Below are 19,788 nucleotides of genomic sequence, written 5' to 3' on the forward strand. Positions count from 1 at the left end.
CATATAATTAGATACTAGTCCTTTGGAGAAGAGATTATTCTCTAGCATTTGGCTTTGTTTCTATTGGCCAGTCAGTTATAGTTTATCATTTCTTTATTGGTAAGTTGTTCTTTCTCAGGCTATTTTTGAGATTTTTGGTCTTTGGATTTCAGATAATCTTCCGCCTTTTCTTGCTTGGGGTATATACCTTTTGATGCTGTGTCTGGATGTCTTTCATCAGTTTTGAATAGTTCTCAGCCATCATTTCATCAAGTATTGCTTCTTCCCCATTCTCTTGCTTCCTCTTTCTGGGGCTTTAGTTCCATGGTGTCAAGGAACTCCTCTGTTTATTTTGCTTGTCTCCTGTATTTTCCACCTTTATTCAAACTGAGGGTTTTTTTTTTTTTTTTTTTTTTTTTTGTTTTTTTGAATCTATCTATGCAATGACTGGTTTAGTTTCCTTCTGTGTTCTCTCTTCCAGGATTCAGCTTTTTGGGGTCTTATTCTAAAGCAAGGGATGGCTCCTTTGGTGGATTTTGTACTCTGACATTTTGTCTTCCTACTTTCCTAGCCTGCCTACATGCAGTTTTTTGATTAGGCAAACATTTCCAGGGGGCAAGAGACCCCAGGGTGCTGTGCTCCTCTCTGTCCTCTTGGACTACTGTGCCTAGTAGTTCCTTATTTCCTTATTAGCTCTTTGATTACTACCCTTTCCTGTGTTTTCATTAAGGTATAATATACATATAATAATGTGCACCAATCTTAAATGTATAACCTGAAGAATTTTTATGAATGTAACTAAATATGTAATCATATCCAGTTCAAGATGTAGAACATTTTTGCCACCTCAGAAGACCTTGTCACACCCCTTCCCCATCTATATCCTTTCCTGATGCAGGTTGCAATTACTTGGTTTTCTGTCAACAGTTTTGCAGTTTTTAGTTTTCTTTTCAAAATAGTATCATACAGTATGTTTTACTCCCGTGTGTCTGATCTGGCTTGTTTTGTTCAACATTGTATAGTATCAGTGAAATTCAGCTGTGTTGTTGCACGTAGCAGTAGTGTTTCTGGTAGTTACTGTACTTGTAGTTACTGTAGCACCTAAAAAATTGCCTAGCAACTCAGTGACTTAAACAGTGACAACATATATTTTCTGCACAACACTGTAATTTGTGCAATGCTTGTCTTAGCTTCATTTGGTTTCAAGTAGGGCTGTTTGAAGGCTGGGCCTAAAAGTGTTTGAAGGTTTACTCACATGTCTGCTGGTTGATGACGGAACACCTAAATGTGGCCTAACTGTGCTTAATAGTACGGTGGCAGTGTTCCAAGGGCTAGTGTCCTGCACCCACAGGCAGTGGGGAGTGGAGTGAGGTGGAGAGCCCATGGGCCAGACAGACACTAGATTGCCTCTTATGACTTGGCTTTGAAACTTAATGCAATTTTCCTTCCATTGTGTTCTGCTCTTTGATGCAGTTATGAGCCTGCCGAGGTTTAAAGAGAGGGGAAATGGACTCTACCTCTTGATGGGGGGAGTTGAGGTTCTGGAAGAGCTTGTGAGACCAGAAATATTGTAGGCACCATTATTGGAAAATACAGTGTGCTGTAGTAGTAGCCTCATATACAGATCTATCACAGTTTGGTTATCCATTCTACTTTTAATGGCATTTGCATCATTTCCAATTTTGGACTACTATAATAAATCTGCTACAAACATTCTTCCATGTGTATTTTGTTGGATATGCACTTCCTTCTTTTGGAAGTATTCCTGGGTACGGCGCTGTTGGTAGATATAATTTAGCTTCAGTAGTTAACTATCAGTTTTTCAAAGCGGTTGCACCAGTTTATATCCTCTGATATTTTTAAGAATTAAAAAAAATATAGATTTGTCTAACTTTTTAATTGTCTTTCAAGCAAGAGGGTTGGTGTGTAATATGCGGTCTAGCTTTGTTGGAAATGTAGGTCCTTTGTCTTATCTTTTGTGTAACTAACTGTGTTTTGCTTTCCCAGCCAGATGCTTAATTATTGGAAAATAGAGATGAGATAGAATAGTCTGATTGTGAAGTAACAGTAGTAGTAATTTCTTTTTAAAGATTTATTTATTTATTCATGAGAGACACACACACAGAGAGAAGCAGGCTCCCCATTGGGGGTCTGATGTGGGACTCGATCCCAGGACCCCAGGACCCTGACGTCAAGCCAAAGGCAGACTCAACCACTGAGCCACCCATCGCCAGTAGTAGTAGTAGTAATTTTTAAAGAAGTATTTTAGAATATGTATTAAAGTGAGTGCTAAATAGAGTTACCATTAGCAGACCATCTGCATTAATTGCTGAAGTCAGATTTCTGAAATTTCCTTTTACAACTCGCTTTTCGGAAATACTGAGCCCTGTCCCTCAATTTCTGGCACATTTTGCTTTTGAATCAGTGCTGTATCATGAATTTGAATTCTAAGCTCATTCACCAGACTTGCTTGGGAAATCTTTTTCAATTGAAATAACTTTTTCCTATAAAGTTGATAGTTTGCCGTCGTGAAGGATTGCCAGAAGAATGTCATCTCCGTTCTCCCCTCAGACTCAGGGTTACTTTTGATTCCTTCACTATTAATAGTCATTTTAACTTTCTTCCACGTGTCCTTTGAGTCTCATCCCCCTTTCTTTTTTAACCAATATTTTAGAACAGTTTGTTTTAGCTCATACCTCATTTTCTGTGGTAATTTATTGATTGATGCTACTAATAATAATGCTTAGGAAGTTAGAAATCTCTTAGTTACTCATTGAGTTAAGATTAGTTTTTAGGTTGTAAATCTTACAGTGCTAAAAAGAGAACTTAAAAGTCTTTTCAACTTGGGGTGCCTGAGTGGCTTAGGTGGTTAAGCGTCCCACTCTTAATTTTGGCTGGGGTTGTGCTCTCAGGGTTGTGAGATCAAGCCCTGTGTCAAGCTGCATGCTTAGCATGGAGTCTGCTCGAGTCTCTTCCCTCTATTCCTCCCCCACCACCCAGTTTGCTAGTCTGTGCACACTCTCCCAAATAAATGCAATCTTAAAAAATATCATTTTAACTTATTTATTTAAAAATAAGACCCAACAAAAAGCTGAACCAGTACTAGTATATATGAGATATTTAGTTTAGTAAAGCATTTTTTCATGCATAATCCCTTGACAATCATGAGTGGTAGGTAGCTTAGAAATTTTAACTCTCATTTTACAGATGAAGAAACAGAATCTCAGAGCAATGAAATGACTTGATCTAAAGTCCTAGAGCTGGTTAATGGGAGAGCTGTACCTCTTGCTTCTAGGACTTGTATGGTGAGTGATTTTCTTGCAAGGCTCACAATCTACTGAATTCCAATTTTATGGACTACATGAATTTTCCTCTCTTCAACGCTATGTATTTACATTTTATGGCCCATAAATTTACACATTTTCATTCAGTACAGGGTCTTTGCATAAGCTGAAGCTCTTCACTCCCATTTCCCTTATAGTACTTTTTGTCCTGGATATATTTTGTTAGTGGCAAGATGGCAGATTTATCTTGATTTTTTTTTTTTTTAATCTCAACCCCCTTGGTATGGTTTTGCATATTGTCTAGCTGAATAAGTATTTATTGAATGGATGGATGGATTCTTGTGTTTAGAATCTAACTAGAGATAGTCTGGAATTGTTAGCTGACTTTTTAAATGATCCTAGGCCTCTGAAAATCAGATATATTGTATCCTTCATTTTAGCTTTTATCTGTAGAGCTCAGGCATTATGTGCAGTTATGATAGTATGTATCAAGTGCATTAGGCAAATACAACATGTGAACAAATTATGAGCTGCCTTTGAAAGGCTCTGTAACTAAGAAGTTTGGGAAAGGACATTTGTTTTTCTAAATACCTAGAGGTTGACCTGTTTACCGGTGTATGGCTACTAGAATTTGATAAGTCCTTCTGGAAACCTAACTCAAATTCTACCTGCAGAAGAGGAAATTAGACCTCATTCTTATCTGATGCTTCGTTAACATACACGTGTAAACAAAACGAAGAAATCAAATGATTTCACATTTTACCCATCTCATTCTCTGATCCTATTAGCAGGAAGTATGTTGTTGATTTAGTGAACAGGATAAACAAACCTCCTTTCATTCTAGCAATGATAGAAAATCTGCCTTATTTCTCTTGAGCTGGGAAAATATTTAAACCTTTTCAAATTTAACATTGTGTTTCAGGGGATATACATTGCAGAAAGAGCATTTTTTGTAGAATGCCCAAGAATTGGGAAAGTACAGTGGAGAGACTTTTCTGCATCAATGAATAATGACTTTAATATTAACTTGAAGTTTTTTATCTGAATGAGAAGATATTACCTAGGAATGTGCCTCGACATATGTATATATTTGAACTAATGAATTATGAGTCTGAATTAAAAAAAAAAAAGATACGAGAATTACTGTGATATAAGTTCCACAGGGAGAGGATCTTTGCTTTGTTCTTGGCTGTGTCTCCAAGAGCCTAAAACACTGCCTGGCTCATAAGAGCTGCTCAGTAAATATTTATTGAATGCAAAGTAAATTTGTGTATTGTTTATCTGTTTTAAACTTAAAAACCTAACATTAGTCATTTAAAGTTTGGTTTATAACCCTTTGGGAAATAAATTTAAATTGATTGGGGTATCTTTTCTGACAATTTTTGCTGACTGTGGGACAGTTGCATAAAGTACATTGTGGAACACTCATTCACTCCCTGTCATTAAATTTTCTTGAGACATTTAAAAATGGATATATGAGAGTCCATTACATGTACGTTAGTAACAGTTCATTTAGTCCATCCATCATCATCATCATTATTATTACTATTATTTTTTAAAGACACTGTGAGAAAGCACAAGCAGGGGGAGCAGCAGAGGGAGAGGGAAAAGCAGACTCCCTTCTGAACTTATGCAGGGCTCAATTCCACCTGGGATGATGACCTGAGTGGAAGGCAGACAATCGACTGCGCCACCCAGGTGCCTCAGTCCATCCCTTATTATTGGACATTTAAGTTGTTTATATATTTTTTTCTGTTACAAATAATGCTGCACTGAAGGAAATTTTCTTAAGCTCTTTCTTGGGATGGCAGTTCAACACATAGCAGTGTTGCAGAACAAGATCTAGGAATTTCTACTAGAAAATGAATTTGGATTGTACAACTCGGAGAGTGAGATGAGAAGCTTTAGTGATCAGAAGGCTGAGTTCAGACAGTAACAAGTAACAACTCTTTGCTGCTTTTAGTGTGGGTAATGTATAATCATCAGTCTTTGCACATGGAAAGCTCTCGTAATTTGTAGTGGAGCTGCCTATCACTTGATATTGTCTTTTACTTTTAAAGAATGAATGAGTCACTACAACTCTTTCTGCCTCTTAATTATAGCTTAAAGATTATAAGTGCATTTAACTCCTTTATATAGGTGGGTACACATGTTACTTTTATTTATAATTATTATACTTCTGATTTTATTGGAACATTTTTGCTTTTTCATATTAAAATATCATAAAATATTACATTAATACCAAAAGCTGTGTGTGATGTGTGTTGCCTAAGGTCTAATGTAATAGTGTCCATCCTATTGCCTCCTTCAATTTAAGCAATAGAACATTATCAGTACTCCCTTGGATCACATCTTCCTGCTTCTCCTCTATTCCACTGCTTGTCCCTAGGAATTCAGCAGCCTCAACTTTAAGGTCTACCATTCTTTTACTTTTCTGTATAGTTACATTATATGTGTGTGTGTCCCTAAAAAACCTATTATTAATTTTATGTATTTTGGAAATTTCTGTAAATGATCTCAGTATGTGTGTATGTTCACAGATTTAGTGAGTGAAGTTTTTTAGTAAAACTAAAACTCACAAACTTAATTCCCATTAAAAGTTAATGTTCTGGGCAGCCCTGGTGGCTCAGTGGTTTAGTGCTGCCTTTAGCCCAGGGCCTGATCCTGGAGACCCAGGATCGAGTCCCATGTCGGGCTCACTCCGTGGAGCCTGCTACTCCCTCTGCCTGTGTCTCTGCCTCTCTCTCTCTCTCCCTCTGTCTCTCAGGAATAAATAAATAAAATATTTTAAAAAAATAAAGTTAATGTTCTTATTCTCTGTATTAGCCATCTCTTGCAGTAATAATGCCATGTAACAAACCACTGCAAAATTTTAGTGGTGTAAAATGATGTCATATTTATTTCTAGCCCATGAGTTTGGCAGTGTCTGATGGGTTTGGGTGGGTTTGTCCATAAGCTGTGGGTTGGGCTCAGTTATGTGCTAGGTGCCAGTACTTTAGCTCTCCTTCCCCCCCCCCCCCCGTTTCCTGATTTAGAAATCATACTCTAATATTTGTTTGCATTTACTCAGTTTTTTTTTTTCCTCACCATTCTTTCCTGTATTTCAGACCTTCTCTTTGGCATCATTTTCCTACTTTGTGACTACAGTTTTGGAAGCTTCCTTTTTTTTTTAAAAGGCTTTATTTATTTATTCATGAGAGACACACAGAGAGGCAGAGACACAGGCAGAGGGAGAAGCAGGCGCCATGTAGGGAGCCTGACGTGGGACTTGATCCCGGGTCCCCAGGATCACACCCTGGGCTGAAGGCAGCGCTAAACTGCTGAGCCACCCGGGCCTGCCCATGGAAGCTTCCTGAGTGAGGATCTGTTAACTGTATATTCCCTCAGTTTGTAATTTTCATTATTTTGTCATTTTTCTTGAAAAGATAGTTTAGCTGAGTTGAGCATATAGTTATATAGTTACCAGTTTCTCCCTCTTAGAACTTGGAAGGTATTATTCTAGTGTTTTCTGACCTCTGTTGTTGCAGTTGATAAATCAAGTGTGAAGTCTAATTGCTGCTTTGTAAGTGACCTGCTTTTATTTTTATTTTTAGTTGCTTTTAAGAACTCTTTGTCTTTGATGTTTCACAGTTTCACTATGGTATCTCTAGGTGTCAGTTTCCATTTTATTTATACTTTTTGGAATTTGCTGAACTTGAGTCTGTACATTAGTATCTTTCATCAAATCAGGAATAGCTCTTTTCTCTGCAGATTGTCTCTCCCTCATTCTTAATGTTTTCTTTTTAAAACGCCAATTAGATAAACATATTAGATGTTTTAATAAGTTTTTGTGTCTCTTAATCGTCTTTTATTTTATTTTTTTTCTTTTTCTTTTTTAATCTTTATTTATTTATTTATGATAGTCACAGAGAGAGAGAGAGAGGCAGAGACACAGGCAGAGGGAGAAGCAGGCTCCATGCACCGGAGCCCCATGTGGGATTCGATCCCGGGTCTCCAGGATCGCGCCCTGGGCCAAAGGCAGGCGCTAAACCGCTGCGCCACCCAGGGATCCCTCTTAATCGTCTTTTATATAGTTTTTATCTTTCTTTGTGCATTCTGGAAAACTTCAGATCCTGTCATATGGTTCCAGGGACACCTGGCTGGCTCAGTTGGGAGGGCATGTGACTCTTGATCTCCATGTTGTGGGTTCGAGCCCCACATTAGATGTAGAGATTACAAAAAAAAAAAAACTTAAAAAAAAGTTATCAGATGTATCATCTGGCTCATTAATTCTTTCTTTAGAATTTGCTGCTTTGCTGAACTTGTCTATTGAGGTTTAATTTTAGTTATCCTATTTTTCACCTGATTCTTTTCCAAATCTGTTGCCTTCTGTTTTGCTCATATTTTCCATTTCCTATTGTATTTTGAAACATTACTGTTCTTTCCTTTGTAACGTCTTTGTGATTAGTTTACTTATTTCTGTTGAATCTTGCTTATGCATAGTTTTTGAAGTTTGAGCTAATTTTTATTGTTTTTTTTTTTTTTAAGATTTTATTTATTTATTCATGATGGAGAGAGAGAGAGAGAGAGAGAGGCAGAGACACAGGCAGAGGGAGAAGCAGGCTCCATGCACCGGGAGCCCGACGTGGGATTCGATCCCGGTCCTCCAGGATCGCGCCCTGGGCCAAAGGCAGGCGCCAAACCGCTGCGCCACCCAGGGATCCCCGAGCTAATTTTTATTGTAACCGTGTCTGTGGAAATGGATGTGAGACCTGGCTTAAGAGTACTTTCTCCTGGAGGGAATTCGCAGTTGAGGACACTGTCACACTAGGGTGACTTGATTTCTAGGCTTGAGAGTTTTATAACATATAAATGTATGGATTTGACCTTGAAACCTGTGTGAAGGTTGGTTTTGGTTCAGGATGATTTCTATGAAAACTCCCTTCTCCTTCCCCCAACACTGATAAATCTAGACTCTGGAGAGAATTTTCCTTCATTCTTCTTTGGGGCAGATTTTTTTTTTTTTTCCATAGCTTATCTTTTTATTGAAGGTGTAGTGCTTCAGGGGCCAGGCTCTATGTGCTTAACTGTAGTCTGACTTCCCTTGTTGTATAGTGTGAAGCTTTGACTTTGTCCCATGTATAACTCGTAACACTGAAAGCCCTTCAGCTTTGTCTCATAGAATTTTCTATGATAATGGAGATGTTGCACATCTCTGCTAACACAGTAACCAATAGCCACTTTAGAAATGTCTGTAGTATGACAGAGGAATGGAATTTTAAATTGTACGTGGTCTTATTTAATTTAAATTAAAAAGCTACATATGGCTGGCTAGTGGCCACAGTATTGGACAGTGCAGCTTGGTCATGGGAGATTGTGAGATGCCTTTTAGCCCATTGCTGGATTCTTTGCCCACTGATCACTCTCTCTCTCTGAGCTTTTGTTCATTTTTTATGGTTTCTAAGGATTTCTCTTTATTGCTTGTGAGCTTTGCTATGCATCTGAAAGGATAATTCTTGTCCTTTATCAAATATGTTTGATGTCATGTAGCAAGAGGGTTCACAATCCATTTGGACACGAGAATCTCAGAAACAGATACCTGACAGCTGTACTTTTAGTTGGGGAAGTACTTATCTTGAATGATAAAAATTGGAAAGTTCACAGCAGAACCGTGGAAATTCTTTAAATGGAAACTGACCATGAAGCTAAAAATTATGAGGAAAAATAACTTAAGTACTTTCTTTGCCATCCTCCTTTTTCTACAAAAAATTTAAGGATGCTGAAAGATAAAAATGGAGCCGTGGCTAAAATTTTTAAAGTCTTACACATCATCTTCACCTTCTTTTTTTTTTTTTCATCTTCACCTTCTTGGTGTAAGTATTTTACCTACCCAAGAACACTTGAATGAAAAGGTGTGTATATTTAGAGAGAATTATTTTACAGATGGACAGAAAAAGCCAAATGAATGTGAGAGATCATAGGGAATGGTGGTGGTGAAGGGGTAGGAAGGGACTTTGATGTTCATTAAATGCTGAAAGTGTTTGTTTCACTTCTGGTTTTAATAGGGCCTGTGTTGTTTAATTGAGGGGATTTAAAAAACCTAAATAGTGAGTCCTAGCTATTTATCAGGTAGCCACTTCTTTTTCCTGTAGAGCCAAATATTTTAAAACTATGTGGTTGGTTTTGATGTTTATTAATAACAAACACCTAGATTCTTTGTAATGAATTTGTTACTTTAGGATTTGCTTGCTCTTTTGGAGCTATAGGTACATTTGGTTCTTTTTTTTATTTATATTTTTGTATTGTGGTAAAATATACATAAGATTTAACATTTTAACCTTTTTAAAGTATCCAGTTCAGTAGCAGTAAGTACATTTACTTTGATGTACAACCATTATCATCTGTCTCTAGAACTGTTCTCATCTTCCCAAACTGACACTGTCACCATTAAACACTGACTCTCCATTACTCCACCCTCAGCTTCTGGCGCTCACCATTCTACTTTCTGTTCCTGAATTTGACTTTTCTAGGTACGTCATATAAGTGGAATCATAGGATGTTTGTCTTATATATGACTGGCTTATTTCACCTAGCATAATTGTTCTCAAGATTAAATTTGATTTTCTTAAATTACGATTTGTGATGAGAGTAAAAGGACGGAGATCCCATAGGCTTGTAGTGGGGATTGGCATTCTTGTGTGATTCTTTCAGTAGGAGAAGTTAGTAAACAATAAAATAAGTTACTGTTAATTTAGTCTCCTGAAAGAATGTTATTAGAAACAATAGAATGTGATACTGTGTGTTGCGGTTTCTAATTCTGTTAAATTTGAGCTTTAAAATAATCAAAATTGGGACTGCTGAGCTAGTTCTAGAATAGATTATCTGGTGTTATAAAAACCAGAAATCCTTTCAGATCCTTTGAGAAGTTTTAATTCTCTAAAAGTGTCAGAAATTATTTTTAGGCCGAGTAGTGCCTGCAATAAAGAAAAGGACTTGGGGGAGTCTGCTTGACTTTCAAGTAGACCCTGAATTCCCTGTCAGGATGGATTATCCTTAGGCTGGCTCACTATTCAAGTATATCAAAAGTTAGAGGAGTCACTTGAAAGAACCTGTATTAGGTTAGCTCTAGTATAAATTCTCATGCTGAGGGTAGTGTACAAAGCCCAGATTTTATGGAAATTCTCCAGTATACTTTTTATGAGAAACTGGGAATTAAGACAAATTACTTTTTTCCCTCTTGGATAGTGTGAAAAACAAAGTTAGATAATTTATTTCCTCTTTTTTGTATGTCCAGTGGGAGGAGAGATCACTTAGAGAAGGAGAGAGAGAATGTGCAAATTTTACCTTAGGTGCTTCTGAACCACCTTGTTGCTTAAAGAGTTCATACTTTGAGAGTAGATAGGAAGATATACATTTTAGAGCTGTGGTTAGGGTAAGGAATCTTGAACCAGTGACTTCAGTTATAAGTAATTTCAAAGTATGTTTCTGAGAGCTACTCCATGACATTTTACAGTAATTCCAATACATGCATTGTTGCATATTTCTAAAGTATTTTTTTTATCACTTTAGATGATAAGGTTAGAACTCCACTATTTATAGTTTTATTATCCTGGCATTTTTGAGGTTACTATTTATAGTGCTAAGAAAATTCTTGATATCTTAGGAACTTCAGTCATCGGATACATATTTCTTCAGTATTTTATGTCTATGGGTAGGAGGGGCATACTACTTAGTACAGAGTGCTTTGATGTTGCCATTTAGGAATTTTAAATTTAAAATAAAAATCTTAGATATAAACATGAACAAAAAGTCTCTAGGCCAAAGAGACTGGACTCTACAAGAGTAAGTAAACTCCTGGATCATCTGTGAACTACTTTGTGTATCTGTGATGTGGGTTTGCCTTCCCATGTCCTTATCATTCAGCATGCTCCAGGGGTCAGCATCTTGACCTCATAGTTCCCTGGCAGGGAAGACAGGTCTGATAGACTCAGTGAAGCATCATCAAGAAAGTGTATTTATAGGGAGAAACTTGCATCGTGTATTCTAAAATTAACATGTAGATTATAGGTTGTTTTAGATTTCCATACAACTTCTCATTTCCTTTGGGATAATTGGGTTATCGAGAAATGAAAATCATAGTATTTACTGCATAGATAAAGAAGAAAGCGTGTGGGATGTGGGTCAGGTGATTACGTGGCAGCACTATGATTATATGCCATTGGTAATTACAGTCTATGAATCATGCTGTGCATACAGATTTTCATTTTGTAAATTTGTATTTTCATGTATATTACATGACATGAGTAACGTATATAGATGGGACAAGCATTATTTCTTCAAAAAATGTTACCCTAACTTTAATCTATTTCAGAATCAGAATTCCTTAGTATTATGCTGTTTTCTTAATTGATATAAAAAATAAAGTAATTGTCAGTTTTTATAATTGCAAAAAGTAGTTCTCCAGTTAGTGAAGAAAGCTGTATGTGAGGAAGCACAGTGTAAATTTTGTATCAAATCTAAAGTTACCTGTGGAATTTTATGTATTAGATTTGGGGAAGCACTGTGGATTCATGCATATGTTTAAATATAACAGTATTATCTTATGCCTTATTTTCTTGCATATATTAAGTAAGGAAGATTTAGTTCATATTTATACTAATACATGGTGATGCTTTGTGTTATACTCAAGTGAAAAGGACCCAATAAAACATTTTTTTGTAGTACTTATAAAGTGTATTTTAAAAATGCTTACAAAAAATTCCCGGAAAGGAAACGTGCCCCACATAATTGGGTAGATGTGGTGGCTCTGTGTGGAGAGAGAATTTTTTTTCTATCTTGTCACTGTTTCCAATTTATTTTAAAGGTTATTTATTCATTTATTCATTCATTCATTCATTCATTCATTCATTCATTCATTCATGAGAGACACACACACACAGAGAGAGAGAGGGAGAGAGAGAGAGGCAGAGACACGGGCAGAGGGAGAAGCAGGCTCCATGCAGGGAGCCTGATGTGGGACTTGATCCCCGATCTCCAGGATCACGCCCTGAGCTGAAGGCAGACTCTTAACCACCTGAGCCACCCAGGCATCCCTCCAATTTTTTAGAACAATGAAACTGTATTTATAATGAGGAAAATGTCCATTATTAGAGGAAGTTTATAGCAATAACATTGGTGATCTTTGATAGTGTATATGAAATATTTATATGTAATCAAAATAAATTTAGCATGTGTGATGTGCTGTATCTACCTTAGATGGAGTGTTTCCTTTCTAGTACTTATTTGGGATAGAGAGAGGGAATAAGATTTTAGTAAGTGAAGACCGAGGTCACCTGTTAATAAGTTTCTGTGTGATAATTACTTCATACATATTATTTGCTTTTGAGATGACTTCTTACAGACAAGGGAAGATAAGAATGTTTTAAAGATTGGTAATTTTTTATATTTAGATTACACTAGAGCGTTCTTCTGCAAATAGGAAATTGTGGAAACCAAATTATTTTCATTTCCTTTTAGAAAATTTTATTTAAAATGCTGACCTTTAGAAAAGATGATTTTTTTCTCTTTGTTTTCTGACCAGGACATGTATTCTTCTGAGAAGCCTTGGGAAGCAGATTTTGGTTTACTCTCTGATTGGGACAGCCTACAGAGACATTTCCAGTCATGAGTAAGTGTCTCCGTCTTTGTTTCGTTTCAGGGGCCTCAGGAGCATTTGCAGAGTACTTAGAGTTTGTTATTGGACAAACTGGAATTATGTCACTTCATCAGAGATTGGATAATCTGGTTCAGCCCAATTGTACACCTGTCTCTACTGAAACAAGGAGATATAGATACTTTCTGATGTTTGATTTATTCTGAGAAGTTAGATGTGCTGAGAAAAAATTTGTGTCATTAGTTTCTTGGCTGATTTAGTTATGTTCTTTTGTTACCCAGAATATTCTGTTGACTAGTTATTGGAAGGTGACTTGTTAGAAATATGAAGAGGGAAATAGACTCATAAATATAGAGGATAAACTAGTGGTTGCCAGAGGGGGGTGAGTGGGAGAAAAAAAGAATTATGAAAAGGGGGCAGCCCTGGTGGCTCAGCGGTTTAGCGCTGCCTTTGGCCCAGGGCCTGATCCTGGAGACCCGGGATCGAGTCCCGCGTCGGGCTCCCTGCATGGAGCCTGCTTCTCCCTCTGCCTGTGTTTCTGCCTCTCTCTCTCTCTCTCTGTGTCTCTCATGAATAAATGAATAAAATCTTAAAAAAAAAAGAAATATGAAGAGGGAAAATTTAAATTGACCATAATTAGCAGGGGTTTAATTTTGTGAAGTTCAATCATTAGATAACATAGGTTAATATTACATTTAAGCAAAAAAAAAAAAAAGTCTCTTTGTTAATGTCTTTGGTGGAATGAGAACCAAGTCTATCTTGTAAGACTTACAAATTTGACATGGCATCATCTCAGTTGTAAGGGGATTGTGTGATTGTGTATATGAATTATTACTATATGTAATATTTTCTGCCATTCCAATCCACTTCTTCCTGTGAATAGGATAGCTAGATTTTACTATTTTGTACTAACTGTTCACTTTTAGAGAGTGAGGAAAGAATTAAGAGTTTTAACCTGTGATCATATGACAGTTTTGATGTACTTTTTAAAAAGTACAGAGTTTTTGATTAGGGGAACTTTGGAATAGAGTGAGCGTTTCCTACTGAAATATAATGTTAGAGAGTTTAAAATTTTTCACATGTAATTCATAATGATTATCTTAATATGGGTAGTTATTCTTATCATCGACTGAAATAATAAGGCAGTTGATAAATGAAAACAAAGCTGTTGTTGATGTGAAGTCTTTGAGTGCTTTTCACTAAGGGTGATATTGTAAGAAGCGTGTTTTGATTTTCAAGACTTCTCAGTGGGCTACTTTTTCAGTGGTGTATTTTGAATAAACCAGGATAGTTGCTAGCCGAGTTCAAATACTGATTAAAGAAGAAGCGGCTTTTGATATTTCAGATTCATTCTTATGAAATTTTGTTAGAATGTTTGTCTAAAAGTGCCGGCTCTAGTAAAGATGGTAATAGGAATTTATGAAAACTAAGAAATGCCAGGCATTTTAACTTAAAAACGCCTATTACATTTTGGAAAATTTACATTTTGTTTTACTTTGTAATCTTAGTGTTCTCTTAGCAAAACGGTTACAGTTGTTTAAGGACAGGTACCCTGTGTCTTTCAGTTTTGAATCTTAGTGTATAACAGTGTCCTGTGTACTGCTGCCCCGAAAAATCTAGAGCCCTGTGTGGCCAAAGGCAGAGGCGTGGGATAGCTTGTTAGGCGACTAATAATAAATCACCTGAACCACATACAGCTTGTGATTTGTGAATTATAATGGCTGTATTGCACTTGTAAGATTTTTAGTTGTTTTTTTTTATATTCAATAGTTTTTTTTCTTGTTTCTGCTTGTTTTTAAATATTTTAAAAACTTATTCTTTTATCTCTTTGTGGATCTTTAATGTGCTTATTTTGAAGTCTTTTTCAGGTCACATTATTAGCATTTTAATTTTGTCTTAGTGAATTTATATTGTGGTAGTTGATATTGTTGGTGTTTACGCGGTGTTCTGCAGTTTTGCAGGCTCATTCTGACGAAAACTTTTTCTCTCTCTCTTACGTCTGTGTCTTTGTGATTTTCCCTGCTGGTCTGGTAGATGTGCCGTTGTCTCTGCCTGCCTTTGGAGTTCCCAGATCAGAATCGGGTCTTGTGCTAGTGGATTGGAGCACCAGCCCCACGGTGATGTTGGTGATATCACAGATTCTGTCACAGTCAGCTGGCCTTAGGTCAACAGCCTCCTCGGTGGTAGCTCCAGCACGGTTAGCAAAAGCCTTTTTCAGTCTAGTTTCCTAATCCAGGACTAGTGCCACCCCTGCCCCCCGGTTCTAAGCAAGGAGCCTGGCTAATGACCCTGCGTCACACAGAACTCTTTGGTGTGCAGTTACCCTGTGGGACTTACTTCCTGCTGCCTTTTCCTACTTTGGGGCCCACAGCCCCCAGACCTGGTGGCTTTAGGTTGGCTCACACTTGGTGTTCCTGTGAGATTTCTGATTAAGCGGTATTTAACATGTTTGGGGATGTAGGTAGGTCATTTTAGTGATTTGTTTTTATATTTTATCTGTTATTTCTCTGTTTGTTATGAAGACAAGGGAGCCACAAAGAATGTACATGCCTTCTTTGGAGGTTTATTACCATAAAGGCCAAACGACTTATTTCACAGTGAAGATTAAAAAAAAAAAAAAACAACTCTTGACAGTTTCTGCTTAGTTCCCTAGTTCCTAGTGATCCTCTTTGTCATCCTTGTACCACTTTCCTTGCTGGGTGAGCTCTGTTAGCTTCTTCCCTGTAGCACTCTGCTTGCCTCACATTAAAATCACATGGCTCTTCATTCTTTCCTTCAGGAAATCTTTAAGATCTTAGAGGGCAAAGATTTTTATTACTTGTGCTAAACACTTTTCCTGAGCTCTTAATAGGTGTTCAATAAATAATGCATGGATTTGGGTGTTCCTAAGTAACATCCTTTAGAATGTGGTAGCTATTCCACAGATTATTATTTTGAGGTGAAATTTAAGCTGATCCTATGTGAAAGGAGATTAAGAGGGGTGTGTGTGTGTGTGTGTGTAGTGTGGCATAAGAGTGTTCTGAGGAAGTGGAGCAGAGTGAGAAGGCTACTAAGGCACATGTATTTGAGCATTTGGGAACATAGAGATGGGGCGAGACAAAGCCATGGAGGTGCCGTTAGGTTCTAGGGTGTGATGGCCCAGGAGGTTTGCAGGTCATCCCATAGGGCTTAAGGAGCTGTTAAAGGATTTCTCTTTGCTGGGGCACATGGGTGGCTCAGTGGTTGAGCTTCTGCCTTTGGCTCAGATGATTGTGATCCTGGGGTACTGGGATTGGTCCACATTGGGCTCCCTGCAGGGAGTCTTCTTCTCCCCCTGCCTATGTCTCTGCCTTTCTCTCTGTCTCTCATGAATAAATAAATAAAATAAAAAAAAACTTTAAAAGAAAAGGATTTCCATTAGGGGACCAACTGAAGATTTCATTAATGAAAAAGTACTCTGACATATAGGCATTTTTGTTAAATATAAGTGAAAAAGACAGGTTATAGGCAGTATTTGCCGCCTTCTAGCTTTTTTCTTGGCTTTTCCTACTTTGGGGCCCACAGCCCCCAGACCTGGTGGCTTTAGGTTGGCTCACACTTGGTGTTCCTGTGAGATTTCTGATTAAGCGGTATTTAACATGTTTGGGGATGTAGGTAGGTCATTTTAGTGATTATGATTATGCAGTATAGGTTATGTTTCTTATGGTATTCAAATATAAGTATAGAATTGAGTTTTTGTTTTCAGCCCATTTTAGGCTTCCTTTGAAATAGACTGGGTTATGTTTCTTATTCTTGCCAACTTGCTGGCTTTTCTCTATCGGTAGAGGTCATTTTTGAGTAGATCACTGCAACCGTAGGTTAGGGAAATGTTACAGTGTCTATGTTATGATCCAGTTACTAGGGGGTTGTACGTTTTCAAAAAGATAGGAACTGAGTATACCAGAGTTTCTGTTTTTGAAAAAAATAGTGAAGAATCATGGTACAGGTTAAAAAATTGGAAGAGGGGCACCTGGGTGGCTCAATGGCTGAGCATCTGCCGTTAGCTCAGGGCATGATCCTGGATCATGGGTCTGGGGATTGAGCCCCACATCGGGCTCTCTGCAGGGAGCCTGCTTCTCCCTCTGCCTGTGTCTCTGTCTCTTTCTCTATGTCTCTCATGAATAAATAAAATCTTTAAGAAAAAAAAAAAAAGGGAAGATATGTCATTAAAGTCTAGATAGAATTTCCAAACCTAGATTGGGTGAGAATGATGGGTAACTAAAGTTTTTTTTTTTTTTTCCAGTATTTCTTTAGAAAATTAAAAGAAAGGTTGATACTTGTTATGTCTGGATGTGTTTATCTCTGAAGCATTTCTTAACCCTTCCCATGTCATGAGCCACGTAGGATGTGGTGGAAGTTATACAGCATTTGGGGTAAACTGAGGAGCTGTTTGGGGCTTGGAGGCAACTGGCTCTGACACCTTAGACCAGGCTGCTACTTGTGCCCAACTGTCCTGAAAGTGGAGGGGGGTCTGTTCCTTTGCATGTTCTGGCACACCGATTGGGGTACTCCAGCCATAAAACTTAGAGAATTGGTAAAATGTTTTAGGATAATTTTCAGTTTTTATTCTAGATCTTTATTCTGTTCAATTTTGAGGCTAGATATTTATCTTGTGGAAAATGTATTATATGATGCTGCTGTGAGTTGTGTGCTTCATTGTGGATTGTTGACGTTATTACAATCCACAAAAAGCCTTTTGATTTTCAGCACTTAAATGGTTTTGTTTTTGCATATGATAAACATTTACCAAGATTTTTTTTTCAAAATTTTGTTTTATCAAATGGTGCCAAAGATGAAATACATGTATGAAAGTTGTTATGTTTAAACTTTGGCTGTAATTTGAAATGGTTCTTTAGATCTTTAATGGAGATTGTCACAACAGGCATAGTTCTTGTAAAAAGCATTGCTAAACAATTTCTAGATGATTTTTTTGGGGGGAATGTGTTAAACAAAAACAAACTAAAAAAATGACCAAACCCCCAAAATGATTGTTTAGGGTACTACTTAATTTTATTTTCCCATCTTTTAACTTGAAAAAATAAAGCTTATATACTCTATTTTTAAATTTTATCTTATATTTTATTTCACTTTCTTCAGGAAACTTTCGCCCTGTAACTAATTATATGACATATTTTCTAAGAGAGGATTTCTGTGTTAATTTTCTTCTGATTTGACAATCCAGGAGTGAATCTCTTGCATTAGTATGCTTAATCCTGCCCTTTGTCCTAAATAAAGGAGTGAGTTTTTTGAGGTCACTTCTGGATATGAAACATTTCTCATTTAACTGAGGAAAGAGTAATGGCAGTGAATATTTTGGGATGTAATATATTTATGGCTTTCTAATAGAGTAGGAGCAAATATCTTCATTCTGTGGAGCAGTAGACTAAAAGTTCATGCTGAAATGAAAACAATTTAATGTTTGGTAAAATTTTTTTTTTTTTTTAAGATTTTATTTATTTATTCATGAGAGACACACAGAGAGAGAGGGAGGGAGGCAGAGACACAGGCAGAGGGAGGAGCAGGCTCCATGCAGGGAGCCCGACATGGGACTCCATCCTGGGTCTCCAGGATTGCACCCTGGGCTGCAGGCAGCACTAAACTGCTGCGCCACCGGGGCTGCCCCTGTTAAAACAGTTAATGTTATAAATGAGTAGATTACTAAGCCGCTCAATGGTGGCATAAGAATTCTTCTGAGTCTTATTAAATAGAAAAATCATGCAACAAATAATATAAGGCTTTCCCTAAGTTTTGGCTAAATTTCTTTCTAGGATAATTATGTAGATATATATATCTTGTTTTATGGGATAGCTGTGTACCTTAGAAGTTGGGTAGAGGTTAAAGAAAAAACTTCCATTGAATTGTATTTTGAATACTGAGGAATCATGCATTTAATGGAATCTTGAAAGAAATCCCTTTGTAAAGTATAAGTATCTATTTGTTTATTTAGGCTCATTTATGTTTGATAAGTTTGGATTTTGGAAGATAAAGTTTTAATAGTAACTATTCTTAAAATGAATATACCCTTGAGCCTTGAACAACATGGGTTCTGACAGTGTGAATCCACTTATAATATGGAATTTTTTGATAAATACAATATAGTACTATATGATGACAGATGGTAGGTACCTTGTGGTGAGCATAACGTGCTGTATAGAGTCACAGAGTTGTCTGATCTCTATTGTATACTTGAAACTAATGTAATATTGTGTGTCAACTATACTTAGAAAAAATGCAGTGTAGTACTCTAAATGTATTTTCCTCATGATTTCCAAAGTAACATTTTCATTTATCTATCTTACTTTATTGTAGAAATACAGCATACAGTACAAATGGCAAGATATATGTTAATCAACTCTTTATCTGTAAGGCTTCTACTCAAGAGTACACTATTAGTAAAGTTTTTAGGGAGTCAGAAGTGATAGGCAGATTTTCAACTATGTCAGGGTCTGGTGCCCTTAACTCCTGCCTTGTTCAAGGGTCAACCGTATAATCAGAATATTAATTGGAAGAAGGAAGAATTTGGAAATGTCTGGAGACTTTTTGGTTGTCATAATTACTGGGGAGACCTACTGGCAGTGGGCAGGGGCCAGGTACAGTATACAGTAGTCCCTGTTGAGAAACACTGTGGGTATAAGCTATCAGAACCATGGCAGCAGTACACTGTAGGTAAGGTAGGTGATGGGTGATGAAGAATGCCAGCAAAAATTGCTTCTCAGATAATTTATTAGATCAATTTCTTAGTTTAAGGTGATTTCTTAGTTTATTGTATTAATACTGACCATTGGAAATGGAATATACTTTACTTTTAGCTAATTTGTCATCTTTTTGACCATTTGCTGCAGAAAAGTGAGTAATTCTTAGTTTGATGCTATGGGA

At 37.0% G+C, this 19,788-nt stretch overlaps 1 protein-coding gene across 1 annotated transcript in view; it reads left to right on the forward strand.

Moving 5' to 3' along the window:
- The window catches only part of USP6NL (USP6 N-terminal like), a 169,671-nt gene that overhangs the window by 6,461 nt on the left and 143,422 nt on the right, over positions 1-19,788 (forward strand). Inside the window, exon 2 of the mRNA XM_041767216.1 lies at positions 12,823-12,909. Coding sequence (XP_041623150.1) covers positions 12,906-12,909 — 4 coding nt within the window. The 5' untranslated portion in view covers positions 12,823-12,905. The remainder of the gene's footprint in view (positions 1-12,822; positions 12,910-19,788) is intronic.

Source organism: Vulpes lagopus, chromosome 8 (genome assembly GCF_018345385.1).
Source record: "Vulpes lagopus strain Blue_001 chromosome 8, ASM1834538v1, whole genome shotgun sequence".
In the NCBI taxonomy this organism is placed as follows: domain Eukaryota; kingdom Metazoa; phylum Chordata; class Mammalia; order Carnivora; family Canidae; genus Vulpes; species Vulpes lagopus.